Raw genomic sequence first — 25,363 nt, 5'->3', positions numbered from 1 at the left:
AGTCTTGAATTAATAACCCCTTTATTCAAGGAAGAAGCTGACAAAAGCATTTCTTAATGAAGCGAAGAAGAGCTCCCCAACGTGTAATGTTTTGGTTGCACTTTGTAACTACTCTGACTGTCTGAATAGAAGGCTGTAATGGGTGCCCTAACCACAATGTGAAAACGCTGAAGTAGGTGTTACACTGTGGATGTGGTGTTTTTCACCCTTCCAAAATTTGCTTGTAACTAAAGGAGTGGAAAATTGGATACCTTTCACTTGCCTGATTTTGTACTTTATGAACCCATTTCCTTATCTCCTTTTGTTGTTCTTTTTAGCTTTTATAGGGAAAGGTGACTGCTTAGTGAATTCACAAATGCTGTCAACCATAAAGCTCTAAACGTGTGTAATGGGCCAGATTTACAATTAAGTAACTTTAAAATATTGATGATCCTTTACATTCTCAAAAACTTTACAGCACATTATTTTCAATTGCATTCACCAATCCATTCAGCTAAATGAATGGATTTATAAAATGCAATTATTATTTTATATTGATACGTTAGTTTAGTATCAGACACACCCATAGTGTTAAGTTTAAAAGTGATACTGTTTTATGTGGTGTACACAGTTTCTTTTTCATTATTAAGTGAAAATCAGTTATTTGAGATTGAAGAATATCTTCAACAAATATTTACTGAATGCCTGCTATCAACGTTGCTGTGGTAGGTATAGAATGACTTCATGGAGTTCATAATCAAAGAGGTGTTAAAGACGAATTATTTACCTATACGTAATTTTAGGCACACTAGGAATTGTGCCTTGAATTTAAATACTTAAGATCATGAACCACAATCATTTTCTTATTCCATGATGACTTCACCCCAGGAAAAGGCTAGATCTCTTCACTAAGGCTTCCTTTCCTGGATCCCAGCACTCTGACTCTACGGATGAATGAAAGTTTTACATCAAAGAAAAACCCAGCAACCAGGCTTTCCTGGCCTTTCCCATGTCCCCTCTGTTGAGCTCTCTGTAGGTTAGGGAAAACGCCTAGAGAATGGCAGCATGGGGAGGACAGTCACCTGCTTTACTTACACGTTTGGGTTACCTGCCCCCTGTGTGCTCTGGCGCTGTTGCATTAATGATGATGCAGCACAAAGTGGAAGCAGTGAAGTGGGAATGTGCAAAACCTCCTGTTTAAGGGCTGAGTGAAGGGTCTGTGGAAGTCGAAAACTTTCCAACTCTTTTAAGAACTGGCTAACTATTGCCATAATTGTCATGTTATTGTTACTTGTTATTAATGTATAATTATAATTGTTATTGTTAGTTGTTACCATAAGTTATTTCTCTTATTGGGTGAAGATAAATGATTATCCATTATTTGGAGCAGTAGACTATGGGGAGCCAGTTGATATGTTTTTTTCTTGAAGTGATTATGCTATTTTTACAAAGTGTTTTGGGCTCCTCCATATAAATACTTTATACACGTTGAATAAAATTATAGTTTGAGCTTTGGAACTGACTAATTTGTATTTCATCAAAAAGTAAATAGGAGAATCAGGTCTAAGTGAGCTATTCTGTGTAACGTATAGTGTAAAAAATGATAGCTTTCTTTAGGACTCAAATTCAAAAATATAGCGTTTGTATCTGGACTATCTGGTTTCTGTGTATGTGAATTTTTTGTTTTGTTTTTAGCTTTCATTTACTGAGCATCATTTTTCTTTCAGTTGCACTTGAGTCTGTCTTTGGGCTCTGGTGGTGGAGAGTCAGACAAAGAAAAACAGGAAATCATTCCAATTTATTCTGTCAATCTGCTGTTGAAAAGTATCGGTGCTACTCTGACTGACGTGGACGACCTCATATTCAAGTAAGAGCCACGCCGCAGGGCGTGGGAGGGTTCCATGCCAGGGCGGTGTTTCTGGGTACTCGCTCTCTCCATTTGGGCCAGAATGTTAGCTTAGAAAAATGGTAATTCTTACCACTGATACTTGAAAAGATGGGTCCCTTTCTAATTTGCTCTTTAGGTACACTTATTTTACTCATAAAGATAAGGTGAAGACTCTAATATTCTCTTCAGTTGTCCATACCTAGGTAATTACATGAATGTAGAGTATTATTGAATTTTTCAGTTGTATATTATAAGTTGACCATGTTTTAAACAGAATTATATTTAGAAATATATAGCATTAGGGTGAGATTTCAGATAATCATATGGCAAACTCCTTGCTCCATCTAATATAAGAATATTTATGTGTCAGACACATATAAATTCAGTGACTGTTTATTGAATTGAATATTCAGCACTGGTGTAGAGGTAAGTAGTTACCTTGGAGAAAAAAAATTCATTTATATTATTTTCACCTCACCTGTGACACATCAAACTTCAGAGGAATTGAAACCTTAAACATAAAATTCAAATAGAAAGACAAAGACCAAGGAAAAGAGAAGTTAATTGCTATCAAATCTCTGAATAAAGGAAGTCTTTCTAAGTTTGAAAGCAATGGGAAAAATCCAATGGAAAACACAAAATTGATTTGACTACATAAAGATTAGACACAACAAAATCAGTGGAAACAATTTAAAAACAAAGAACCAGAACTATATAATGACAAGTATAACAAAAGATTGATAGTCTTAATTTTTAACCTAAAAATTCCAGTGTCATAATTGCCAGGGGACAGTATGAGATTACTCACAAAAATAGATATGAGATATGTTTAGCTTTATTATTTATCAAAGGATATATGTAAATTGAAACAAATTATCACAGATTTCAAAATATGAGAACTCTAGTACTAGAGGAAGTGGAGCTAAGAAACAGGCTTTTTTTTTTTCTATTTGTGTTAGTAAAAAGGGGATCTATGTCAAGAGCCTTAAATGTTTTTCTTGTCTTTCATCCATTAATTTTGGGGGGAACTAAGACCAAAAATCAATCTTGAAATACAACCAAAATTATATTCAGGATACACATGGCAACATTCGATTATTATGTCAAAATTTAGAAATGACTGACCATGGAAGAATTGTTTGTCATGACACTTCCACATGATGGAATGCTATGCATCTGTTAAAAATGGCAACATAGAATTTTGAAGACGTAGAGGAATACTTATCCACGATGTTGAGTATAAAAATACATACAAAGTGTTTTAATAGTTTTCAATTGCACAGAAAAGAAAGAATTCAAAGTGGAGAATAAGAAGAAGATAAAAACTTAAAAATCTACTTTGTGGTGGGATTATGGTCAACTTTTGTAAACCTTTTTACTCATTATGTATTTATGAAAGACTTGCATGAGAATGCACTATTTTTACAATAGTTTTGTTATCCTAATATTTAAGATCTCAAGTGTAAATTATATGTGACAGATGTACAAACCTAATTGTGAATTAGCAATGATTATCATTGAAATTTTGTCTCTCTTTTTTTTTTCAAAAACTGATCTTAGTTCCTTTGACTCTTTCTCCTCCAGACTTGCTTATTATGAAATTCGCTGTCAGTTTTACAACAGAGATCAGCTGATGTGGAGCGTTGTTAGACATTACAGCGAACAGGTAATTTCCTATCATAGTTAACTCATGAGGAATATCCTTCATGAAATATCAAAGCAAAACATTTGAATGTGATTGCAAAGTGTGTGATATTTACCTAATTTACTGCAGTTCTCAATCTTATTACTTAGTAGTTTTTCTTGAATGATTAATCCCTATTTCTTTAGTTCTTTCCCCCCTTTATAAACCTTTTTAAAAGTTTCCTTTAGTGTTTCTTCCCTTTGCAAATATACTTCCACCTCTTTGGGAAAAAAATAGTGATTTAGGAGTCATTACATTTTATTCCTTTGGTGACTACAGTTTGTAAGCATAGTCTAGTAGAATTGAGAGGAAGCCAGGTTCTCCCCTGTTCCTGTTACTTCATGGTTCGAGTTCTATGCACAGAGGAGTGGTTGTTTTGGGGCACCAGGGTACCATTGCTATACTGTGGGACTCCAGGGTGACAGTCCCCTTTCCTTCCTCTGCTGGAAGGTCCTGTCTCTTATGGTGTGTATATAGACATCCCGTGTTTTACATGTTCAGATGAGGATGTATTTTCATTTGGTTTTTGTTTTGGTTATTAATTATTAGACACCTAGCTTCATGGCAATAGTGATAATATATAAGTAACAATAATAAGTAATGATCTTTGAAATATGTATTCATTTAATATGCATACTCAGCCATGCAAGGAAAATATAATAGACCTCCCATTTTACAGATAAGAAGATCGAGGCCTGTGGACTCAGTGACTTGTCTGAGGTTACATGACTGCTACATGGCAGACTTTGTCTCAAATCTAGTTCTGTCCAGTTTGAAAGGCCCATGTAAAGTACTAGCATAATGCCTGGCGTATAGCAGAAGATCACTTGATGATCATAATGGTGGTTATTCTGCATAGGTTTCCTTTAACAACCTAATTCAGTCAGCATTACATTTTTTTCTTATTGCATCATGATGTTGTTTCTTGCAACAGTTGCAAAGGACTTCGTTTTTTTTTCCCTTGTAGTTCTTGAAACAGATGTATGTCCTTGTATTGGGCTTAGATGTGCTTGGAAACCCATTTGGATTGATTAGAGGTCTGTCTGAAGGATTTGAAGCTTTATTCTATGAACCCTTCCAGGTATTGATCTTTTATTTATTTTAAGTATAGTATAGAAACATGGACGTTCTGTTTTTTCATGACAAAATATTTGTGTTTTAGTCGTATCTGGGAACTCAGTAATGTTCAAATACTGAATATATTAATTTTTATTTTTATTTAAAATTACTTGAGATGACATTAGAAGATTGTTTTAGAGTTAACTGAGCATGCCTAGTGTTTGGGTGCTAACGCAGGCCCGTGTTTTGTAGGATTCCATGCAGTGATAAGGAAGAGTGCTAGGGAGGCTGAGGCCATTTCCAGGCTGTTTCATCACTGTGGACAGGAACTTTAATGGGGCATTAAAAGCTGACTTTGTTTCATAGTCAAGCTTTCCTCTAGCCTGTTCACCGCCGCTTAAAGGATCCAGGGGCCCAGCGTCGTGAGGGTTTTAAAAGGACAAAGCGAAGAGAGTAAGTGGGAGGACAGGAGAGCCAAACCTGTGCGGGCTCTCGGGCCTGTTGTCAGTGTGGCTTGCTTCAGCAGTCTCATGGAACTCGGCACAGGAGGCCACCTTCAGACTGTGCTTGCAGCCATGGTTTCCTCCTCTCCGACTCTGTCATCTTGAGGGTTTGCTTACAACTGGGTTGTAAGTATCTTCATACACAGTAGGTGCCCCATCAGTTTTGGGATCTAGAGAGTGAAAACTGTGCCACCACAAAGTTTATGGATTCTTACAGATTCTGTATCTTCATGGAAACTCTGAAATACTAGATTGAAAGTCTTCAAATTTCTTTAAATTTTAAGTAGCAAACTTTAATTTTATTTACTTATTTATTTTGGCCAGGGTGCTGTTCAAGGCCCTGAAGAATTTGCTGAGGGATTAGTAATTGGAGTAAGAAGTCTCTTTGGACATACAGTAGGTACGTACATGTATTTGTCTGTGTATATATTTTTTTCATTACAGTTACTATAAAATGCATTGTTTATGAAAAACCAATGATTATGTTCAACAAACAAGGGATCATTTTTCTAACAATCCCTTTAAAAGATGTGTTCCCTTGTTCTTAAGTGTAAAATAATTTGACACTGACCTGCTGGGTTTTTTTTTTTAATGTCTTTGTAGTGTTGAATCATTGTGCTTTAAATAGTTTTATTCCTCTTCTTGCAAAGCAGAAAATGGGAAAAATAAATTTGTGCATTTTTGTATATGAGACAGAATTGTAAGGACCTGTTAGTTCAAGCAACTGCATGTGTGTATTGTGGTAATGCTCTTTAAAGAAGCAATGTAACTGACTTCTCTGGGCCTTTTGATAGGTGGTGCAGCAGGAGTTGTATCTCGAATCACCGGTTCTGTTGGAAAAGGTTTGGCAGCAATTACAATGGATAAAGAATATCAGCAAAAAAGAAGAGAAGAGATGGGTCGACAACCTAAAGATTTTGGCGACAGCCTGGCCAGAGGGGGAAAGGGCTTCCTGCGTGTAAGTGTCCCGCTGAATCTTCAAGAAACGCCAACTTCCATATACACTTTGAAATATGTACTGGCTGTTTGAAACTTGAAATACTGCCTGTGAGTCAAGGCCTGTCAGAGTAGCCATGGTGGTACATTGTGGACTTTGTTTCCTTTTTTGTTCTCCTCCCCCTTTGTCACCATCAGATCTATCCCCCAAATCCCAGACTTAGTTTGACCCTCGGGCTGGAATGAGAACTCTGTAATGATGGCAGGTTAGCATCACTGTGGAAGGGGAGGAAGTAAAGCAGAGAAGTGTGGTAAATGGTGGTAACTAGAAGGGGAAGGGGGTCTTCAGGTCCCTTCTATAGAAGGGAGGTGTACAATCATGTTATAAGCCAGAAACTGCCCTTCATTCCTGTTCAGGACTTTAAAAATTATATAGGTATTATATGAATACTATTTAATTATACAGTAATGTATGATTATTCTCCTTATAAATAATCATAAGAACTTACAAGTTTTTTTTAGTAAGTGATGGAAACATAGGTAAGGCTGTAAAGTACTCTCTGGTTAACCCTCACCTCTTCTGAGCGGTATTTAATCTTTTCAGTGTAGTATATATCCTGCAGTTCTTTTTCTATGTTTTTATATATGCAGGTGGTTTTAGTTATAACCGTTACTTGACTGTTATTTAAAGAAGGTGCAAACATGTTATTTTTAAAATTTTGGTCATTACTTCAGGAGACTGTCCCTGCTGTGTTGGTGTGAGTGACTTGGCATGTTGTCTGTTGTCTCCTCTGAAGTGCTTTATCTATCAGGTTATTTGCTATCCTTCAGAGACCCCTTCATGTTCAGTTTTCTGCTTTCACTAAATTGCAAAGTAATCTCATTAGAATTTATAATTAGATCTGTAATTTTCTAACTCATTTCACTGATATGGGAACTGAGGCTTAAAGAGATTGGATCCTCTGCTGCTTGGTGTCAGAATCAGATGTAGAAAATTTTTCACCTGCTTTACTGTTCTTTCAATTATAAAAGTTTGCTTCTACAGGGTGCTTTCTTTAAAATTTGCTACGATAAAATGTTTTTAAAATCATAGTGCTCACTTACGTGTGCATGTTGTTCTCTATCAAGTTAAGCAAGCCCTTATAAAAGAAAAAAGTTGTTTTAAAAAAAGATACTTCTGGCATGTCTGTAGAGACCTCTAGTGGTTGGTTTAAAATTAAACAGCTTCCACTGGGGCTTGACTTTATGATTGATTTCTCTCCCAGGGAGTTGTTGGTGGAGTGACTGGAATAATAACAAAACCTGTGGAAGGTAGGTTGAGAACATTTCCTTCCTGTGTAAAGTCTGAAGAGTTGATACCTGGTATACATAACAGATGTAATTGCTACTAGGTATTTGAGAGAAGTTCTGACTAATTTTATGTTCATAGTCTTAAATTGTTATTTAAGACTCCGAAGGTGGAGAGGTTAAGTAGCAGACTCTATTTCAGACTCTGAATGCTATTTTCAGCAGGGCCGTAGTTACACCAGATTCCTTGGGACCCTCAGTAGCAATTGTCTCATTTAAAAAATCTTATTAAAAACACATTATTTAGTGCAATCCCTATCAAAATACCAGTTAGCTTTTTTTGCTGAAATTGGCAAGCTGATTCTAAAATTTTTATGGGAATTCAGGGTACCCCAAATAGCCAAAACAATCTTAGGAAAAAAGAGCAAAGTTGAAGGGCTTACACTTCCAACTTAAAAACTTACTATCAAGTAGCTAAGACAGGTGGGACTGCAGTACAGACAGACATGTATATCAATGGAATGGAACTGAGATTTCAGAAACACATTTTTTACATTTATAGTCAATTGATCTTTGACAAGGGTGCTAAAATAATTCCATAAAGAAAGAATAGCCTTTTCAACAATGGCACTGGGACAGCTGGACATAAACATAGAGCCTATATGGCCCAGGAGTTCCATGCCTACGTATATATATCTCCTGGGGAATTGACAACATATATTGGCTGAAAAATTTGTACATAAGTGTTTATAGAAACATTATTCACAATAGCCAGAATGTAATAGCAACCCAAATGTCCATCACCTAGTGCATGGATAAACAAAATGTGGTATGGCCATTCGACGGGATAGTATCCAGTTATAAGAAGAAGTCGAGTATTGCTATAAGTGCAAGATGGACGATCCTTGAAAACATGATTCTAAGTGAAAAAAGCCAGTCACAGAAGACCACATATTATATAATCCCATTTGTAGGAAATGACCAGAATAGGCAAATTCATACAGATAGAAAGTAGATTAGTGGTTGCCTAGGTCTGCAAGGTGGGAAGAAAGAGGTAAATTGCATAGGATTGAGAGGAGGGTTGAGAGGGGGAAGGGGGGAATGAGCACTATTAGGCATGGGGCTTCTATTTGAGATGATTCAGATTTTTAAAATTAATTGTGGTAGTGGTTGCACAACTCTGAATGTACTGAAAAACATTTGATTTGTATACTTTAGTGGGTGGATTATATGGTATGTGAATTATATTTCAATAAAGTTCTTATATTTAAAAAAAAGCATACTACTTGAAGAATCTGCTAATGGTTGGCAAAAAAAAAAGAAAAAAGAAAATATTCTCTGGTCAGTTCTTAGACCTTCCAGTCACAGATACTGACTGAACTTCTGGATCAGTAGCTGTAAAGCTTGAGTGTGCCTTGGGGTTACCTTGGGGGCTTATTAAGACACAGATTGCTGGCTGGGAGTGGGGCCTAATAACTTGCTTTTTGTTTTTAAACAAATCCACACTTTTATTTATTTATTTTTCAATACTCTTAAGTCCTTCAGAGGTACAGCATCACACAGATTCTGTGTCCAGTGGCTTTGGCAGGAAGGTTGCTTCAGACTATGGCACAAACCACGCCACTGTCTCCATGAGCATGAGTTACCTTTCCCCAGATGACTCTGGTTTTATTTGGTTTTCCACCAGGAGTTATTAAGTTGTTCTTTGCTTTGTGCACAGAAGCACATCTCTTCCGTAGATGGAATTCAGTTTCATCTCAGGCATAAATACCTTCAGTTTTAGGAAGAGCTGTGTGCTCCCTCTGGTTCCAGAGACCCCACTTTTAGCCAGCAAATATGGCCTTGGACCACAGCCTCCTAGACATTTTGTTGTTTTAAAAATCCTATATCCAGCAGGCCTCCACAGGCTCCAGGATGCCTGAAAGAATAACTTGCATTTTTAACACACTTTGAGAACCACTGTGTTATCACGTTGGGATTAAATTTAACTTCTTTAGAAAACCAAATTCTAGAAGCTTCCTGGGTAAATCAGTTCAGAGATTGGCTGAGGCTTTTGTTGAGTTCAAATTTGCTTATTTTAAAATATTTATATTTCCACTGTCTTTGGTTTCATGAAGGTGCCAAAAAGGAAGGAGCTGCTGGATTCTTCAAAGGAATTGGAAAAGGGCTTGTGGGTGCGGTGGCTCGTCCAACTGGTGGAATCATTGATATGGCCAGCAGCACCTTCCAAGGAATTCAGAGGTAATTAAGTACACAAGGTATGTGTCTGTGTGCTAACTGTTGCTTCAAATACATAACTAGGTTAAATACTTTGCCTGCTTTTAATGACCTTAAAGTCTAATTGAAACTTTTGACAAGTTCTCAAGGTAAAGCGCCTCCAGAAAGGAGTGATAAGCGACCTTCTTTTTTTTTTTTTAAGCTTGGTTTCTCTTTGATTCAACAGATGTTTATTGGTTTTTGCTATGTGCTGGGCACTGTGCTAGACACCCCGGATCCAAAGCGTGGATCACCTACTCCCTGCCTTTATTACTTTGACATTTTCTATTCTTTATGAAAAGGTGGGAAAATTTGGAGTCATACAGACTTGGTTTGAACACTTGTCACGTTATTTTTGGCAAGTTACTTGAAATTACTCTACCAAATACTGATATACTATGTTATGTAGTTCAGGGTTTAATCAATGTATATATTTGTATTATTTTGAAAGCTTCTCATGTGTTTTCTTACGTGTGCTTATTCTGCCGCCTTACACAGGGTGGCAGAATCAACCGAGGAAGTGTCCAGGCTCCGTTCTCCCCGCCTGATCCACGAAGATGGCATCATTCGTCCTTACAACAGGCAGGAATCTGAGGGCTATGATTTATTTGAGGTATAAATTCTACTCTTCACGGTCATGAGTGAAATTTACTTTTAAAGATTTCTAGGATCAGGATTTCATGCGTAGTTCCTAAGGTTCCTGATTCATGAACTTTTTAAAGATTAGGGAACGTGGTTTGTAGAGTAGAATTTTGTAGTTGTTTGTTTTATTATATTAGCATAATGTGTTAAATGGGAAAAGTTGGTCTTTTTTTTTTTTTTCAAAACAGGATCAAAGCTTTTAGTGCAGAAAGGGTAATGTTAGAAGAAGTCATAGTCTTTACTACCATTTGCATGGTAGCTCATTTAGTTCACATTGTTAACTTCGGTCCCCTGCTTTGTAGCCAATTGCTGGAATTTCACTGCTTCTTTTTCTCCCAGCCAAATTAATTTATCTGGATTACATTGTAAACCTAGATTTATTTAGGTAAACAGAAGCTGGAGGAGAGAAAAAAAGATTATGTACAAATACAGTCTTTTTAAACGTTAAAAATTGCCTTAAGAATATGTTTGGCTTTTATTTTAGTTTTAATTTTACTGTATTTAAATAATACACACATGTATAAATTGCTACTCTCCCATGACTAGCTTTCCTCTAAAATAAACTTATTAATACTTTCCTACTTGGACTTTAAAATAAAATGACTCCTCATTGTTCTTAGCCTTCGGTTTTTATAGTATGTGATTACGTTTTTATCTTTCCGCATGCTTCTAACCTGATTTTCTTTCTTTTTCTGCCTGCACAGCAAGAACTGGAAATACAAGAGTAAATGTTTCCTATACTGCTACTTGATTTCATCCTTAAAAGTCAGAACAAACTGTGGTACTAATTGACTGTCCAGGTTTATTTAGAATGAGAGTCCATTTTAGCGAAGTTTTCTTTGCATCTCTCACGCCTGTCTGAACTTTTTTTTGGTAGTGGCTTCACTACAGATAAAAAATGGTAGTATTCCTGGTGATACTGTGCAGGAATAAGAGATAAATAAAAAAAAAGAAAGGATGCAGGAAATGAGCTCTTTCCCATTTAATTGGTGGGACACTTTATGTCCTCACAAGTGGACACTTACTATCATTTTGAAAATTTCATCTTTTCTTATGGTATGCACGTGCATTTCCAGTAAAGTTGGAAAAAAAGAACAATGCTGAAGTCCAGTCTATTGTGTGTTCTTTATGTATGTGAGTACAGATGATAGGATTATATAACTGTGTTTCACAAAATCACCCTCAGTTTACTCAAGTTACAGGACGGTGGGACAAATGTTCTAATATTGCTCTGGGTCTGTCCCTAAACCTCAAATAAGGGTTGGCACATGAATTTTGAGAACATGGTCTTAATCTTGTTTTCTTTTTCAACTTGCTACTCCTTCTAGATAAATGACAATCATTTCTCTTTTTTAAAAATTATTTTTTGAGGGGAGGTAATTCGTTTCATTTATTTATTTTTATTTCTTAATGGAGTTACTGGGGGTTGAACCCAGGACCTCATGCACGCTAAGTATGCACTCTACCTCTTGAGCTATACCCTCCCTCCCATTTTCTAATTATTTTCTAATTATTAGTAATTTCTAAATATATTCTTAGCCTTTAGCATTTCTACTTTATAAAAATTAACTCTCCTTGTTGGTTATACTTATTTCATAATTATTAGTTTCAATTAATGTAAGTAGAAGTTGAATATGTAATTAAGCAGGTTACTTATGTGCCATTTGAATTTATAGATGTCTTTATTTTTAAAAACCAATCCTTTTTGCTTTTAAGCCCCATAGAGTGGATTCATTATCTTAATGAAAGCAAAAAAATTGTAAATTATTATTTTGAAATTAGTAGCCCCATAGTTAATTTTCAAAATAAGTTATATTTTGATTTCTCTTTTTTTACTAAAGATAGAAATGTTTTGACTCAGCCGTGTCTTGTCTAGCAACTTTCATGCTTCCTCCCAAAATTGAAACCAAAGTGTAAACTTACAGAATGAAGCTGTTAATATCCAACTGTTTAGTTGGACTATAGATTGTTTAAACTATAGTTTCCAAAAGAATAAATTGAATGCTTCATATTTAAAACAAGCACTTTAAAAAAGAAAGAATGACATCCAAAGACCAGCCTGAAACTATAGCTGACAAACTTTTCTTGTGCCTAGATAATTGAGGGTTGGCAAAAATGTCACAGCATGTACAGTTTCTGTGAGAATCAAGCACAGTAACTCATTCCAGATGCCGTCTTTAAATCGTCACTAATAATTATTCTTCCTTCTTAGGTAAAAGTAAGGATTTCTGATTTTCCTGGGTACATTGCAATTTTAGTGAGACTTGACTTTTGGAAACTCTTAAAACTTGTTAAAGGTTGTTTCTTTACTTATTGTTTACTTTTTGTTTGTTTAGCTCTTTATGTTATTAATCTTTTCCTTGTGATTTCTCTTTTTTACAACTGCATGTCAGTAAGCACAAAACTTCAAGACACTTTATTATTTTAGCTAAATATAATCATCTTGTCTGATTTATTAGTTTTTGTTAAGATTTCAGAACTGAAAGAAATAGAATGATTGTACATTAACAAGAGGACTTGGCAATTCTTCCCCATGGGTAGCGAGGGTAGGCCTGAGTAATTAAGACATTTAGGCTGTTTCATCCCTTGTACATCTTGCTGTAATCAGTTAGTTGGGTACAAAGTATTTGATTATCTAGACTGTGCTGGATACACAAAAGAAATGAGGCTTCTGCCCTTAAGGGACAAAGTGTAACAAAAGTGTGTAAATATTAAGGAGCATTAGAGGGTAAGATTGTGTCCTCCTAGTGCTTATTGTAATGTAGATACATTCTAAATAATTTATTTGGGAATCTTTTGATTTATCTTATTTTCTTTTTCTCTTGAGTATAACTTTATATTTTTTGATTTAATACTTTACTTTGAAAGTTACTAAATCATATACCATGTTTTCATAGGATATATTCTGCTTATCCTCTGTTCTCCTAGGATAATTACCATTTATGCACACATATATATGATATTTATATATATGTATATAACCAGTTTTTATTTAATATTCATCTTGGTTCACATAGTTATGATTACATGATATTTAAAATGGTGTTCCTTGCTTTTTCATTTTAATTATATTTTTCCATGTCCTTAGAAATGCTTCGTTCTTTTTTTTTTTTTAGAAGAAATGCTTCATTCTTAATTTTTGCCTTACTATCTGTTGAGGGAACCTTACGTTGTATATTTGACCATTCTCAGTTCTTGACATTAAAGTTGTTTTTGTTATTTTACTAACAGTAATAATGCTGTGATAAACGTCGTTGTATGTATTGATTTTCAAACCTTGTATTATTTCTTTAGCATTTACTTGAAAAAATTGAGTGCTTTTGCTAAATATTGTAAATTCTTCAAGTTGCATTTTTGGAAAGAGAGTGAATATTTCATCAACTAATCTACCACAGTGACCAAATATCTTAATCTGGATCTCAGAATGTAGTGAATTTTAGAAGTACTGAAAACATGGTTTCTATAATGTATTATGGTGATAAATTATACTTTAAAAGTCTCAAATTATTTAAAGCACAAATCCTGATAACTAATGAAAATCTGTATAAGATGGAAAGTGGGTAGTTTCTTGTATATTGCTTCTCAAAACTAAATATTTTAACCTATTTAAATTTCAAAGCTGAAAATAAACGTGCTAAATTATTATATTCATTTCCCGTATTCTCTTTAAAGGGATTAAGGTATAAATGTTAAAAGATTTAGCTATTTACATGTCAAAATGTGGAGCAAGTGACTGTTAAACTCCACTCCTCTCTGAGGTTCATTCTGAAGATGAGACCCCATCCTTTGGGGATGTATCTTCCTTGTTCATGGCTTTTCCTAATTGTGAAGGAATGACTGGGAATCAAGGATCTTTAACATAAAAAAAATGTATATTTTAGTACTGAAATAATAACAAGTGTACTTTCTCTGCTTGTGATTATTATTTGACTATATTATCCTTTTGATAATGTTAGTGTTGTATTCTTGTTTATAAAATGTTAATATCATATTTATTAGGTATGCTTATGTTCTGTATTTTTGTATTTAATCTCATCTGATTTTAAATTGTATATTATAAATAATGTTAATAATATTTCATTAGCATTAATTAGAAAAAATAACTTACTGATTTTTATTGTGTATTGACTGAAGTCACAATAGTTTTGAGATAGTTGGAAAAAATAAATGTATTTTAATGTGCTGCTATTTATACTTGAATTATTTTATGCTTGTAATTGTCTTTAGGAATAAATTGTATCGTCTATTTGAAATCTTAGAAATCCTTTGTGTTTGCGTTAAGATTGTCATTACATTTTCTTTTCTACCAGCAATGTGATTCAGTATATACTTGTAGTTCTCCTGCGTGTTTAATGTATGAGACCAAATATTCAAAAATATTAAATATCAGTTATCTTGGAATTTTATTATGTGTATATCGACCTCTCTGTAAATTGGTGACTCTTAACCTTTGAGAAGGATCACAGACCCCTTAAAAAAATCTGGTGAAAAGTGTGAACTGTCTTTTGAAAAAAGTTCAGAAGCACATTTTCAAAGTATAAAACTTTGTTTTATGGTAGTTCATAGACCTCTCAAAGTCCGTTCATGGACCCCAGGCTAAGGACCCCTGTAATGTTAATGTCCAGTTTTATATTAATGTACATTCATATTAATGAAAATGTGTGATTATTTCTGGCAGATATTTTTGAATTGCTGTGTTATCACACAACAGGATGTATTTTATTAGACGATCACTTAGTAAGCATTTAATACTTATTTGTCTTTTAAGGCATAGTGGAAGTTAATTTATAAATATACTATGAATATTTTTCCAGCTTCATGTGCCAGTGTGTAGAACTACGCTTTTGTTTCTAATAATTTTTATCCTAACTGGCACTGTTATTCTAATTAGCTAATATAGAATTTTGGAAGTACTATATGGATGCATGTACAACCCAAATCTTGAATCTTGTTTTCTTTTCAGAGTCATATCAAAAAGTTAGAAGGAGAAACTTACCGATACCACTGTGCTGTTCCCGGAAGCAGGAAGACAAGCCTTATGGTTACAAATAGGTATTGACTTCAAGTGACATTTTTTCAATTGCTAACTATATAGATTATAAGAATTTTAAAGATTAAAATGGCAGAGGATTTATAAAATTATGCTTCAGCTACAAAATGTTCATTGTCTTGGAATCATAAAAATACAGAACTAGATAGATCTTTTGAGATCATCTCTTCTGACCCTCTCATATGAAAATGAGACTCAGCGTAGTTCAGGGGCTTAACCACATTACACAACTTCGAGAGACAGAGTCTAAAATGGCCTTTGTAAGTGCAGTGGCATTACCATTATATGTGAATTATAACAGTGAATTCATGAATCATTTTTTCTCATGGCTTTATTTTGGGTGATTAGCATACGTTTTTAAAAGGGTGGTATTATTTCTGTGTGCTTCACTTTTTTCCAAGTATCTTGGGAGTGGTAGATAATTTTTCCCAATAAAAGAACTTATTCTAACTTTATTTTATTAGGTTTATTTTCCTGATATTTACCTTATGTCACTTATTCTAAAATGGCAATTACAGATTTTTTTTAAATATTTTAATTTATGCATTTTTGTAGGACTAAAGCAAGCCCTTTCAGCAGGCAAAATCTGCATTAAATGCCTTACTACTGCACTTAAATATATTTAGATGGTAATGAGAGAAAAGAAGGTTAAAATGATAGGATTCAGACTTAAACCTACAAGCTTTTTCAAAGAGAGAATTATTTAGTTCTCTGATTTGTTCATTAATTAAGAAGTAAAAATAATCACAAAACAATTAGTGTAAAATGTGGTTTTTACAGATTTGACAAGCAATCACTTATTTCTATGTCCATAATTTTATGTTGTCTCCATTGGATTAGACCAAAAACAGTGTTTATCTGTATTGTGTATTGTAGTTAGCTTCAATGGCAGTGTATTAGTTCATTTTAAAATTGTATGCCTTTTATGTGATTCAACACTCGGCAGTGGAAGCCAGTTAGGTTTTTTTGGGGGGGTGGTAATCTTTAACACTTTAGTACTTGTTTGATTTAGGCATTTTGTAGGAATATTAATGTGTACGTTATACATCTGGTTTTCTTCAAGTAAACTGAAAAGTCGTAGTAATTTGAAATCTAATCACTTAACAGAGTTTTTTCAGGAGGCAGTTAGAAAAATAACATTCCTGACCTGCACAGTGACTTAGTCCCCTTGTAGCTGTAGTGGGCGCTGACTGGAGTGCTTTTTGGTTACGAGGTAGTTACCATTATGCTGATCTGGTTGACCTTTAATGATTACATAAATATAGCATTTCTTCTAAAATCAGTATTTTAAAAAACAACTCGAATCTTGTATTGCTAACGTTAGGCTTATTCATCACATATACTGTAGGTAAGGAGTCAAGAGAACGTTAAAGGGCCACATAGTAAATGTTCAGGCTTGCAGGGCCATTCTTTGTTTCCTGACTACTTCCCTTGGCTCTTTGAGTGGGAAGGTAGCTGTGAACAGTATGCGAGTGAATGGGGGTGGCTGTCTCCCTGCAAATTTTATTTACCAGCACAGGTCATGGCCTTGATTTGTCTGCAGGCCGTAGTTTGCCCACCCCTGATACAGATAATAATTGAAAAGATGAAAATAGCTGGTCCCAGTATTTTTTTTAAAATCATTTTTTAGAAGCGAAATGCAAACTCTCATGAACTAAATTTGTTAAACTGTGGCTCCACTAGTTAGTCCTCCCTCCTACATGACATTTTATTGTAGTAACCTTCATCAGGAAATTGTTCCCTGAGCAGGCTTTTTTTTTTTTTAAACCATCTGTCTTAGTCTGTTTGGGCTGCTCTAACAGGGTACCATAGACAGGTGGCTTACACAACAGACATTAATTTCTCACAGTTCTGGATTCCAGGATCAAGGTGCTGGCAGATTGTGTCTGGTGAGGGCACATTTCCTGATTCATGAATGGCTGTCTTCTAGCTGCGTACTCACATGGCAGAGGGGCAAGGGAATGTTCTCTGGCCTCTTTTATAAGGCCACTAATCCCATTCATGAGGGCTCTACGTAATCACTTCCCAAAAGCCCCACCTCCATTACCATCACTTTGGGGTCAGGATTCAATATACAAATATGAGGGGGATGTAAACATTCAGTGCACTGCACCGTCAGATGTATGACAGGTACAGGGACACAGAGCTGAAAGTTACGTCTTCTGTCCCCTCCCCATGTAATGGGGAGACCTGCCAATTATCAATGACATCCCAGTGTGATAATGTTATAATGATGTACGGACTCTGAAGACAGGGGAAAAACTCAGTCTAGTGAGGTGGCAACCAAGGTCAGGGGAAAGTGTTAGCTAAGGAGGCTTTCTAGCTGAGGAGGTTCTTGAGCTGAGTCTTACAGTGAATGGAAATGTCCTTGGTAAATAAAAGGCACGATGAGGCATAAAATGGTGGCACTTTGAAGAGTAAGAGTAGTTTGGAATGGTTGGATAGTAGAATGTTAGTGAGGACGTGTTGGGAGATGAGTCAAGAGTCATAGGTGTCTCCTCATGGCATCTAAAGAGTTTAGGTTTTATCATTAATGTGATGGAAGATCACTAATTTTTTTTTTGAAGTATGGACTGTTATTTTGCTATTCAGTATTGTAGCTTTTCACTCGGGGGTGTATGCACACCATACACACATACATCTCTCTTTTTCCTTTCCCAGGTTTGCAAACAAGAAGTAATATGATGAGGTTTGTAGTTTAGAAAGATCTCTGGAGGCAGTTTGATTGGAGGAGGCTCAGAATGGAGGCAGGGGAGCCAGTCAGAGACCATATTAGTTTTCTCTTGCTGCACAACAAATTACCATAAAATTAGCAGCTTAAAGCAATAGACTTATTATCTGTGTGGGTCCGGAGTCAGGTAACAGCGTGGCTGGGTCCTCTGTTCAGGGTCTCACAAGGCTGAAATCAAGATGTCAGCTTCCTTCTGAAAGATCTTGGGAAGAATCCCCTCCCAAGCTCATTTCATGTTGTCGGCAGAATTCAGTTCGTTGTGGCTGTAGGACCGAGATCCGCTTCCTTGATCTGTCAGCTGGGCGGCTGCCCTCTGTTCCTAGAGCCACTCACGTTCTTGGTCATGTGTCTCTCTCCATCTTCAAACGAGCAGCTGCACTCTGAACTCTGGCGTAGGTCTCTGACCAACAAGATTAGGTCAGGCCCACCCAGATAAACTTTCTTCTTAAAGTCACGTGTGGCTTATAACAAAACCTAATCTTGGATGTGAAGTCTATCATATTCGTAGTCCTGGGGATTATATGGGGCTATATACCAGAGGGCGGGCGATCTTGGGGACCATCTTAGAATTTGTCTACCACGGAGACAGGCAGTTACCCTGGTAGCAGTGGTGAGGGCCTAAATGAAAAATGAGGGCAGATATAAGGGGGTAGAGACCAGCGGCTGGTGGGTGATTTAATATGGAAGAGAAGGGACTACAAGATGACTTTCTGGTTTTTAACCTGAGTATTTCAGGGGAAAGATGATTTGTTTTGTTTTTGTTTTGAACTTAGTTTGTCATAGCTTTGAGATATCAGAGTAGAGATGCCTCACTAGTCAGGGAGACATACAGGTACAGACAGGTATAGGTGTAGATAATTGGGGTTTGGATAAAGACCTGGAGCTGAGACCTTAGACACCACCCTGAGAGAGTATGTTGAACAGAAGACCAAGATTTGAGCTCTGGCAAACACGGTGCAGGAGGAAGAAAATGAAGGAGATGTAAGGTGGCAGGAGAACAATAATGCTGTTAGAACAATCAAGAGTAGAGTTTTACCTTTAATGAAAAAGAATATGAAAACGAATATATGCATGTACGTGCATGACTGGGACATTGTGCTGTACACCAGAAACTGACACATTGTAACTGACTGTACTTCAATTTAAAAAAAAAAAAGAACAGAGTTTTAAGACAGTCTGAATGGTGAATTGCCTTTGACAAGTGATTTGTAATAGTTACCTTCAACTCGCAGCTCTGCCATCTGATTCTCTACCAGGCAGGAGGTGGGGGGGAGTGGAGTCCACATCCTGGAGGCTGTTTGGAAGGTGTAAGGGTGCAAGCATGTAGTCTGGGGATGGGGACGCTGAACTTCCTACAGGGCACAGCACAGCCCCAAACATGCCCAAAGTTTCAGCAGCAGGGTGCAGATAAATAGAGTGCCAGACATCTGTATCAGCCCCCACACCCCACTGGTCCCAAGTTCATTCAAGTCTACCTTCCAAACATCTAGAATCTAGCTCTTCTTTTCACAGCCGCTGCCTTAATTGAGTCTCTCACTGTTTCCTGATTGGACTGTTACAGTCACTTCCTACCTTGAATTGTCTATGCCCATCACTCCTCCATTGGCCACAGCTCACTTTATCCTGTCATCTTCCATTGTCTGTAGATTAGGTTAATGTCAAAATTTTTTAAAAGCTCCCCATTCCCCTGCAAAAAAAAAAAAGCAAGCCTTTAAAGATCTGATACTAAGCTAATTTTCTCACCTCTGTATATATTTGGTACTCCAGCCATAGACTTCCACATTCCTGAAATAAATCTTCCCCCTTTATAACCCTATATACGTTAATGCACTGTTCCCTTTGTCTGGACTGTTACTTCCCTTTCCCACCTAGAGACCTTGTTCCTTTCAAGAATCAATTCTTAAGCCACCTACTTCAGCAGCACAGTCAGCCCCTCTCTCCTGGGCTGCAAAAGAGTTTCCTGCACACACTGCCATGGTGCTTACCTGACTGCAGCAGCATTGACCTACAAGTTTGTCCCCCTTCCAGCCTGTGAGCACCTCTCAAGCAGAGACCCTGTTTCTTTGTTTCTTATGAAAAATTCTCCTTTCCTAGTTTTGTTTTCTGTAATAGAAACTTTGGAATGAAGTCTAGTTACATCAGTAACTAATCTGGATCCCACACTGGAAAATCAATGTGGATGCCCTTTAAGGGTTCTGTGATTTTTTTTTTAATTGCTATTGAGTAAAATGGGATACTCTGTGATACAGTGTTACAGTGTTCAGACCTGATATTTGTTAGTGAGTCTGACGTGACATTTGAGGTCTGTGACATTTCCTGCACACTCTTTCTTGATTAGAAGGTGTACATGTTTGACAGTAAAGAGCAATTAATAATTTTCCAAGTAAACATTTTTAGGGGTTACTGCCTTTACTGCTTTCAAGGTGAGAGTACAGCCTGTTCCTTATGTGTTTTAAAGAAAATGATTTCAGTTTTCTGGTCAGTTTAAAAAGAAAACATGACACTTCTCTGAATTTTGCAAGACTGGCAGAAGAGGAGTCTTTGGCAGTCTCTTTGTTAGTTGGTAGGTGCCATGTTTGCTCTTTATTTGACTTATCTAGGCTTTTTTTTTTTAATTTATGTGAAGCATACTCTTTGTTAGTGCTAGGTTACATTGCTTACCGAGCAATACCTATGTCGTCCAGCAGAGAGAAATAATTAGAATAATTAACTCCCTGTCACAACCTGCATGTTTTTGTTTTGTAAAATAGGCGAGTGTTGTGCATAAAGGAAGTTGAAATCCTAGGCCACACGTCCGTAGACTGGCAATACCCATTTGAGGATTTTGTGCGTTCTCCTAGTGTCGATGGAAATCTGCTCAAAATTTCAGTTGAGGTAAGAAAACGTGGCTCACACCTTTAGAGCCAAGAATTTGTTAAATGAATGGAAATGAATACCTTATGACTCTGTTGTACACTTAACTCTACAAAATATTTGAAGGATTAATATTATTATTATATGCTGCAATGTAAGAAAAGATATTTGTGTACTTTATTTTCTGACAGTCTTTGTGTTGAGTGAAATATCAACTCTGTCCACTGATGCTTCCTTTTTGGTAGAACAAAGCATTAGTAAATAGAAGGGTTTCTAAATTTTCATATGGATACTATTTTGCTATAATCTTAGATACTTCTAAAAAGATTCCCTTTTTTAGACTTTTAAAGAGGCTATTATAAATATTATGTCTGAAACATTCATGTTTAATAATATTTGGCATTTATAGAATTCTTTTACATTCTATAATATATAATATGTTTTCATGTCTTTCCTCTCCATCATTTTCTAAGGAAGAACTTTTTAATTACATTAAAAGTAATTAGCAAAAATGATATCCCATCTTTTGCTTGGTTCTCAGACTCATTTTTCTTTGAAATGTGTAGTTTTTATTATATATAACATAAATTAAATTTCTCCCCTTTAAAAAATGTAATTATTCCAAAGATGATAATTTCCATAATACATTTCTTCCTAAACAATAATGACGTTATCTCTAACACTGAAAACTGTCTGAAAAACATTTATCATAAAAAACAACAAGTTCATACTGAGAGCACAGGGAACTATATTCAATATCTTGCAGTAATTATGGTTTAAAAGAGTATGAAAATGAATATATGTACGTTCCGATATCACTGAAGCATTGTGCTGTACACCAGAAACCGACACAACATTGTAAACGTCATTAAAAATAAATTTAAAAATGAAAATTAATAGTTAGAGATGTAACTACTATTGTCCTTTAACTTACATTTACTTTTATTTTTATGTAAGTTTACAAATAAAAGCAACTATGATGAAACTATGCCATCTTGCATTTCAGCCTTGCCTCCTTGTAGAGCGTCAAAATTTAAAGAGTGCCTCGGTGTGGGAAACAGTTTTCAGACTATGAAAGACTGTGTCACTGTGCATATGTATTACAGATTCCTCAGTTATCACTTTTCTTTCACATCAGTGGTGAGAATTGACTCCATGTATTTTACATTATGTAAGAATTTTATCTATCAGCCAAGGAAATGAAGGAAGGGTTTTTTGATTTGTCAGATGTGATGAGTTATCAAGTGGTATTTCTGTAGGCTGTTTATCATCTCCTGCAGAAAGCCATTATTTTATGCAGATAGATATATACTCATCCAATTTCATAAATTCTAACAGCTCGCACATGGAACCACTATCCTTGTACCAAAATGATATATTTCTTATCTTATCTGAGTATGTGTATTTGGTTAGTCTGCTGGTTATAAAATAGAGTTGACATTTAAGCATTCAATTAAAGGTTATAATTTTTTTTTCTTCCCAGTAATAATTTTTTTTTCTCTCACTGTTTCTTTTGAAACAGAAACAGGGTCTGTTCCACAAAAAAGACAGTGCCAATCAAGGCTATGTTCAGAAAATTTACCTGCAGGATACCATCACGGCAGAGGTAAACAATTTACTTTAAAGAACGTCCCCTCAGTTGTTTAGCTGAAAGATGAAAAAAAAAATCTGACATAATTAATAATACCCATTATTTTTCCAAAAGACCTTCCACTTAGAACTTTGGATGGATATCTAAGCTTAAACTAATAGGCCGTGGGCTTAAATCGGGCAGAAGGGTCTTAGCATGACATGTATTGACTGTGTATTCTCTGGACCTGTGTGCAGCGCTCACGTTCTTGACTTTGTACCTTTCTCTTCCTGCACATGAGCCTGTCCTTGTCGTTACCGTTCATGGCAAACATTTTGTTTTCCAGAGAGCGTGTCATGCCATTGAGGATGCGCAGTCAATGAGACAGCAGCAAAAACTGATGAAGCGGTCATCACTGAAACCTCTCAGGCCCCAGATGCCATCTTAATCACGGGTCCCAGGGGGCTGCTGCTGGGTGCGAAACCCATCACGGTCTTGTCTGTAAACCACTCTTCTTTATCTTGCTATCTTCAGCTAAAGAGAATTTTTCAAGGAATCCTTTAGTTTTAGAGTTCTTTTCCAGAGTAGTTAGTGTTGGATTTTCTTTATTCCCCTTTAGTTTTGACTCTGATTTTGTAGCTGTGTGTATGTGAGCAGTCCCCTTTGATCCTGCCACCGGGATAGGTCAGACTCTTAAAGAAGTACCACTTCAAATTCAGAGTGAAACTTCGATTAATGTCAAAATCGCAAAACAAAGGCAGTAGGCTTCTTTTTAATTACAGTCCTTACTGAAGAATAAGAAAGGAGCTTAGAAGACGAGTGTTTCCTGAGAGGTTTCAGACCAGTCTTTGGGCAAATGTTGGCTATTTTGTTTAAGGGTAACTTGTTCGGTAATTGAAACGATATAACATTTTTGGTAAACCAGGTAATTGACCTAAGAGAAACCACTGAAGGGAGAAATGACATGTTTCCTGTTTTCTTTTCATGAAAACATTATTTCCTCCTGATAAAAGCATGTTTTGCTTAGGTACTTATTTTTCCTCCTTCAAGATGTGGAAAATCAAACCTTAAAATATCTACGCTCTGTCCTCTCGAAGTTTTGGAACTTGTTTACTTGCTCTTTTGAGATGAACTTACATGGCACAATTATAATGTGCTGATGCATGAAAATGTTGCACTTTTAAGTTTTTCAAGACTCAGAAATATGAAAGGTTCAATATTTTTTTATTTCCAGAAGTTGTTTTTAATAAGATGAAAGATTTTTAAGGGCATCGTAAGCCAAGACTTAATTTTAGCGTATAGCTACAAATGTATTTTAAATACTTAGCAGGAACAATGAAAAAAACCTCTAGTTGCTTTATATATAAATAAAATAAGGCATCTACCAACACTGTGGAACGTAATTGGTAGCTGTGTCCTCTGAGGGCAGGCCTCTGAGAATCAGTTCAGGACACTTACTTTTGACCTTTTCTGCGTCTCATTTATTCTGATCAGAGATATACTGCCTATTAAAGTTTTTGGGGAAAAGTGCTCAAAAATACTTAATTTCTTTGGCTGAATCTTTAAATTTGCTCATGGTTTTTAACATGGTATTTACCTCAAATCACCAAATTAATGATGAAATGAAATTATAGATGCACTTGGTTTTGCTCTGTTTTTGTTGATGTGTGGTTATGTTTCTACTATCTTTATTCATATTTTTTTAAGACTGGCCTTAAAACTTAAAAATATTTTTCTAGTTATTATTTACTGTTGACTCCAAAAAAGAAAGTGGAGTAGCTAATGCCCCAAATATTTGATACCGTACGGTGGTCTTTACCTTTTCAAAATCACTTTGTTTTTCTCTGAAGAAAAGTATCATATACAAAACTTCTAATTTAAGCAGAACTTCTGTGTCGGTGGTTAATTGAAGTTTATTCAAGTGTAGTAATATTTTGTGGCTTTAAAAACTGATCTAATCAGGAATTTAAGGCATCTGATTATATTTTTCATATGAATCACAGCTATTGACAAGGTCCTTAATTTTTAAGAAATTATATTATACTGATGGCATGTACAAAACATTGAACTAAATAAATTAATTCATAGAAACCTATAAATTCATTATCTCAGTTGGCTTAGAAATAAACTTCCAAATATTTGTGCTATTTTCGTTTGATTTAATCCCCTGGGACAGAAGGAATTCATTAGTAAAGTATAATAATGTCTTCTGTGTTATTTAAAAATGCTTTGAGAGTCAATTGCTTGCATATGAGCTACTGAGAGAAATAAAACATTTGGTGTATTGTTTACAGGTGTGAAAACTTTGTGGGCTTGTGTTAAATACTCAATAACATTTGCTTTGACTTTTTTTTTTCAGATGCTTTTACGTTTTATGTGTTTTGTGTTTCTTCTTCCATCCCGTAACAGTGAGACCTTAGATTAATAGCTATGGAGAGCTCTAAAAGGTAATAGGCAGGAGACAGCTTTCCTGGGCATGTGGGCCCCTTTACCACACTGGAGGTCTGTGGCACAGATCTTCGGCACTGGGAGGACACAGAGAACAGATGTGACCCTGGGCCCAGCTGCCACACTGTGAAATTACCACTGCGTTTGCACTGAGGCTGTGCCTCCCATGCTTTCTATCAGTCAGCGACCTATGGCAGGGATGCTGGGTCAGGCCCACTCCTGGGAGACAGGGAGCTCCTCTGACAGCTGACTGGCTCCGAGACTCTTCGGTAGCTGTGCAGAAACTTTCTCAAACTGCACCACAGCCTGGGAGGCTTCCGCCCAACCTGACTCTGTCTCTGTCTGCCCAGTTTTGTTTCCCACCCTGCATGCTCCCCCTGGAAGCTCGACCACAAGTCTGAAGGCTCTCCCAGTACTGGGTTATCCAGTAGGAAGAGCAGGCTCACGGTGAGGAAAATAGCGAAATAAAAAATGATC

The 25,363-nt window shown here is 36.0% G+C and overlaps 1 protein-coding gene and 1 pseudogene across 1 annotated transcript in view; one reads left to right on the top strand and one right to left on the bottom strand.

Moving 5' to 3' along the window:
- The window catches only part of LOC107035307 (intermembrane lipid transfer protein VPS13C-like), a 61,438-nt gene extending 36,704 nt beyond the window's left edge, over positions 1-24,734 (top strand). Inside the window, 12 exon segments of the mRNA XM_072957640.1 lie at positions 1,707-1,846; positions 3,452-3,533; positions 4,519-4,632; positions 5,438-5,513; positions 5,908-6,071; positions 7,315-7,360; positions 9,454-9,577; positions 10,091-10,205; positions 15,198-15,286; positions 20,766-20,889; positions 22,391-22,474; positions 22,785-24,734. Coding sequence (XP_072813741.1) covers positions 1,707-1,846; positions 3,452-3,533; positions 4,519-4,632; positions 5,438-5,513; positions 5,908-6,071; positions 7,315-7,360; positions 9,454-9,577; positions 10,091-10,205; positions 15,198-15,286; positions 20,766-20,889; positions 22,391-22,474; positions 22,785-22,886 — 1,260 coding nt within the window. The 3' untranslated portion in view covers positions 22,887-24,734.
- LOC140694329 (large ribosomal subunit protein eL33 pseudogene) lies at positions 8,878-9,201 on the bottom strand (annotated as a pseudogene).
- Positions 24,735-25,363: the final 629 nt, after the last annotated feature.

Source organism: Vicugna pacos, unplaced genomic scaffold (assembly GCF_048564905.1).
Source record: "Vicugna pacos unplaced genomic scaffold, VicPac4 scaffold_21, whole genome shotgun sequence".
In the NCBI taxonomy this organism is placed as follows: domain Eukaryota; kingdom Metazoa; phylum Chordata; class Mammalia; order Artiodactyla; family Camelidae; genus Vicugna; species Vicugna pacos.
This window is presented reverse-complemented; position numbering and strand designations above follow the sequence as displayed.